Source organism: Cicer arietinum, chromosome 3, assembly GCF_000331145.2.
Source record: "Cicer arietinum cultivar CDC Frontier isolate Library 1 chromosome 3, Cicar.CDCFrontier_v2.0, whole genome shotgun sequence".
NCBI lineage: Eukaryota > Viridiplantae > Streptophyta > Magnoliopsida > Fabales > Fabaceae > Cicer > Cicer arietinum.
The window spans coordinates 28,783,608-28,788,972 of NC_021162.2; the positions used below are offsets into that span (position 1 = coordinate 28,783,608).

Here is a 5,365-nt window from a genome sequence, read left to right on the forward strand (position 1 = left end):
GTTTTTACCGGAAATTTCAAGAGGATTGAAATTTCCGGTAGTTCAAAATACATACCGGAAATTTCAAAAACGAAATTTCCGGGAATTTACAACTACCGGATTTTTCAAATTTCTGGTTTGCCTCCCGGAAATTTCGTTTTTGAAATTTCCGGTATGTATTTTGAACTACCGGAAATTTCAATCCTCTTGAAATTTCCGGTAAAAACCAAATTTTCCGAAAACTTACTTTTCCGGATTTTTCAGTGTGGGGGTAAAGTGTTTGAATTTTTTGTTATTTTGAGTTTTACTGTTTTTTTTAGGGGTATTTTAGGTATTTTACAACAAAAATTTTATGTTGGGGGGGTATAGGTTTAAATGGGGGGGTACAATAGCCAATTGTCCCTCATTTGATAACTTTAATTAAGTCCAACCACCTTGAAAGATCGATCAAAACTCCAAAATCGTACCACCAAAAACCTTAGCAATTGTTTTCTACTTGTTAAGTTAAAAAAACGCTAAATTATTGTTTTTTTTTCTTTATCTTTTTAATATAACTTTTAATGAAGAATATGTTTAAGTTTTAATAGATATGCATTTTTGTTTTTTTTCTTTCTTATTCGGTTCTTTCATTTTCTCTCAATTCAAACCATTAAATAATCATTTTTAGCCAAATCAATTGTGCTTCATCAATATCATTAATGAGCAAGTCGCATTATGAAAAATGGATGAAATCAACAAAATCTCATAAATTGTACGAGGACTAAACATTCAATTTTAAAAATAAGTGAACTAAAATTAATTTTGAGCAAAATAAGATGATTAAAAGTGTGTTTAAGTAGTCTTTAAACTCTAACTCAACCGACAAATTTCGATATTGTTAGGTTTGAATGTACCATCTCTTTTAAATAAAAAAATGTGTTTAAGTTTTTTTTAGAGTGGATTTGATAAACGTCTATGAAGACTTTGTTAGCAAATGAATTCAATGAATTGTATTAAACAGTGGATAATTGATTTTTTATATATAACTTTTTAATAGATTTTAAAGAAATTTAGATTTTATATATGATTTTTAAATAGATCATAATGAATTAAACAATTATTGTATTCTATCCACAACACTATAAACATATAACTTTATGCAATTCCGAGTAAAAAAAATAACTTTACTCAGTTCATTCTTTTACAACCCTAAATAAAACGTACTCATGTAAAAATGAAAGAATCGCTCATGAAATTAGTTAAAGTTTCATGTCATAGTTTCAATTTTAAACTTCATCAATAGTAGATTAACCTACTAAGATGTTTGGGTATTTGTTGGTAGTGGCCTTGATTAATAGGACTATGTGGTTCGTTTTGGTGTTATCTTTTGGCTAGTTGTTCATGTTGTAGTTTGGGGTTGGTGTGGTTGTGTGGTTTGATTAATTTGTGGCATTTTTGTTTCTTTTTCTTTAGTGATGTTCCTTTTGTAAGACATTTTGCATATTTTTTTACCCACCTTGTGTTTTGAATATGTTTGAGTAATATTCATCGGATTATTTATTTATTTATTTAAAATTGCTTCTAAAATTATATTTGCCCATGATGCTTCTTAAAGTGTAATGTGTGAAGATGTCAAAAGTGAAATTATTTGTTCCAATTGACAAATGTGAATCACCGTTAATCAAAGGGAAATTTTGGCAACTACAAAATAAAATTCATTTACATAATTAGGCCAACCAAAGAAATTATTCACCCATTTCCAATTTCTCTCATTAAGGAATCACGACAAAGGATATTCAACATCTTGGCTTTTTTACTGTTATACCATGAAAAAAATAAATAAATACTAAACTACCACTAATTCCTAATTAAATACTAAACTACTATCCTTTTCTTCACTTTTTAAAATTGTCTTAAGAAATCGGTTTAGACTCCTACATTTTCTCAACTTAATTTTTTTTTTTAAGAAAGGAAGAGAAATCGGATCCTACTACAACGATTTCTCAAAGTAATTTTTTTTTTAATTATTAAATTTATTTTATCATTTATAAAAGTATTTTTATTAGTGGTGCTATTTAGTAGACACATATATAGGGAAGTTGATCAATTAATAAAGACACATTCACCAGCTAAGAAATAATGCAACACATTATTTTTTGTTAACATCTTTCTTAATAATAAATATATATTTTATTAATCAATAATTGTTATTTTAATTAAATAATTAATTTAAGTTTCATTAATTATTAATTTAATTAATTATTATTTTAATGAAATAATTAATTTAAGTTTTATTAATTATTTAATTAAGTAATTATTATTTTAATTAAATAAATAAATACAATGTTAATTTTATATTTTATAATTATTAAAAAAATTAATTAAATGGAGTCCATAGAATAACAATATTTAATTTTAATATTATAATTAAAACATACAAATACCAAATGAGTGAAAAAAAAATATACACAAATTTTATTACATTGTTTTTATTACATTAATCTCCTATATGGTGTCCAGTCCCACATCGTGGTGGTCTACGAATACGACATGGAGGTTAGTTTTCTTCATCAATTGGGGCATATGTCTCCTGAACATTTTCACTTAGTAGGTCGACATGCATTGAAGAAGTATGATCTACTTGATTAGGGAATGATGGAACACCAAATGAGTACATGTTATTAATATAATGAGCAGCCAATTCAGGCGTACCTAGGTCTGCACCAAATAAGTTATTCACAAAATCTTGATCAATTGAATATAGAGATTGTCGGTGATCATCTTGTTTAGTTGACATGAATTGAAATGATTGTCTTGGTGGTTCAAATTGTTGTTGTGTTGGGGTGAAAGAAAATGAATGACGATGTGGTTCTGGACCTTCATTTTCAATAGTATCAGAAGGAGTCCGTAGGCGAGGTCTATTACGTCTTTGTTGGTGTGATGGTTGACTTGGCTCTTCTGCAACACCACATTGTGGGTCCCGTAGTAGGTGCAGAGCTGATAGATACATATTGGAGTTGTGTCTAAACCACACCATATACTCCTCTATTGGTATTGGATGTCCATGTATCGGTTGACCGGTAAGACAATAACTTCGACGTTCGTTCCAAAATTGAATCCATGCAGCATGTTTGTCTTTCCAATTTTCCAGATGATTCCCTCTCATATCATGACAGTGAAATGTATCAATATTTTCAGGATCGTTTGGTATTTTCTGCAAAAGTCCAAATTGCAGTTTGACTCTATCTGTTTTATGTCATTCAACAGTTGAGAAACAAATCAATGTGGTTTTGGCAGTCCATATCATTGAATTCTGATATGCTTGTTGTGGTATGACATTTTCAAGACCCCTGTAAGGCATCCATATGAACTAGAGAGGAAAAGACATATTAGTAAGGCAACACAATTATAATAAGTATAAATTTTGTTGAACAATTAATTTTTAAACCTGATAATGTTGCATGCGATCAATGTTTAATCTATAACTGACAAGTTCCCCGTATGGAGTTCCAAAATGGATTAGTCCCTTGCCAATCCATCTAGTAAAAGAATATAAAACTATTATTTAGCAAGTTTGACAAGTATGTTAAACGTAATTTATTGGACTAATATAAAAAATGTTTTACTGTTTTGCTAGTGGAAATGATATCTCTCTAGTGCAATGAGGGGCAATGAACGACATGCGATACCATACCCAAGATTAAAGGAGCAATGTACATCCACCCATACACGCATAAGACGGTGCGGTTGCACGACACATTTGTCTGTATAAGTTTGCCAAACAGGCTGAACCCCAACTATATAGTCGAACACATTGAATATGTTTCAACATGGGGAGATACATCAAATGAACTCTATTACAAGATTTGTCAGGGATTACCAAACCCCAATCAAGCGTAATAGGTACGCTCTAAAATGTTGTTGTACTTGCTCAAGTGCTGCATTATTCGGAACATGAGCAAATGTGTCGTTGCGCATTCTGATAGCACTAGATGGATTGTCCATTGTAAAAATAAAAGTTGTATGTGGAGGTGTAGAATCTTAAATGGAAAAAAAATCAAACATCTGGAAGATCACAAAACTAGAAGGGCCACACACATGCTCATCAACAATGGTTTCACAAGATCACCAACAACTCTCTTTGATTGTTATTTGTGAAAGCATCTTACAAATGGTAACAGCGGATCCCACAATATTAGTTTCAATATTGATTGCACATATACGATCTCGGTACACATATACCACTACTTATAGAAAGACATGGATTGCAAAACAAAAGGCCATTGAGAGAATATACGACAATTGGGACGAATCATATAAAGAGCTTTTAAGGTGGATTCTTGCTTTCAAACATTATCTTTCAGGCACTGTTACCAATATTGAAGTGGGGACCTTTATTGAGGATGGCCAACGAGTTCCTAGCAAAGTTGTCTTTCATCGCCACTTTTGGAGTTTCCAACCATGTATCAAAGGGTTTGATCATTGTAAACTAGTTGTTTCAGTTGTTGGAGCATGGTTATATGGGAAGTATCGTGGGACATTACTAATGGCAATCGCTCATGATGGTGATGGTCATACCATTCCTATAGCATACTCCATTATTGAGGGTGAAACATCAGATGCTTGGTTTTTCTTCCTCGGTCGTCTACAAATTTTTGTCACACCTCAACCCACCATTTGCTTGATTTCAGATAGACATGAGTCGATTAAAAGTGTTGTTAAGCGTGTAAACAACAATTGGCATAATGTCTTTTGCGTTCGACATATATCACAAAACTTCATGAGGACCTTCAAAAATGGGCTAATGAAAAATATTGTAATCTACATGGGTTAGTATTTTATATATATATATATATCTCACACTTATTTTCAAATTGTCTATAACAATGTAAGACCCATAATTTTAAAGTATACTTTATGTATTTTTGTGTATTTTGGATATTGGCTCGGAGGCTTTTTAGCCAAAGTTATTAATATTTTGGAGTTTATATGATCAAAAAGATATTTTGATGCGGATTAGAATTACTCGTCGATGAATAAATTAAATTAACTGCGATGAATCTTTTACGAAGAATTTAATGTGTTATGGGTGAAATGGTAAATTAACAAATATCTAGATATTTTGAGATATTTGTTAATTATAATTAATATATATAATGAATATATGTTTGGAGGGAAAGGAAAAAGGAAGGAAAAGAAGAAAGAAAAGGAAATAGAAAGAAAAGAAATAGAAAGGAAGGAAAAAGAAAGAAAGAAAATCACAATTCCATCTTCTTCCTCTGCTGCCTCGCGTGACCCATTCTCCCTCCTTCTCCCATTTTCATTTTTGTTGCTTTCTTTTCTTCAAGATTAGAAACCCAAGACTTGGTGGGTGATAAGACAAGGAATTCTCAACTTCACTCTTCCT

At 30.9% G+C, this 5,365-nt stretch overlaps 1 protein-coding gene across 1 annotated transcript; it reads left to right on the forward strand.

The window, feature by feature from the left end:
- The first annotated feature begins 4,069 nt into the window (after positions 1 to 4,069).
- Positions 4,070 to 4,792, forward strand: LOC101495432 (uncharacterized). The gene has a single exon (XM_004514769.1). It carries the CDS (start codon positions 4,070 to 4,072, stop codon positions 4,790 to 4,792), a length of 723 nt encoding a protein of 240 aa, XP_004514826.1.
- The last annotated feature ends 573 nt before the right edge of the window (positions 4,793 to 5,365 follow it).

Bases quoted from the DNA above. Each gene is read 5' to 3' on its own strand.
- LOC101495432 (XM_004514769.1), top strand. From the start codon at position 4,070: ATGGTTTCACAAGATCACCAACAACTCTCTTTGATTGTTATTTGTGAA.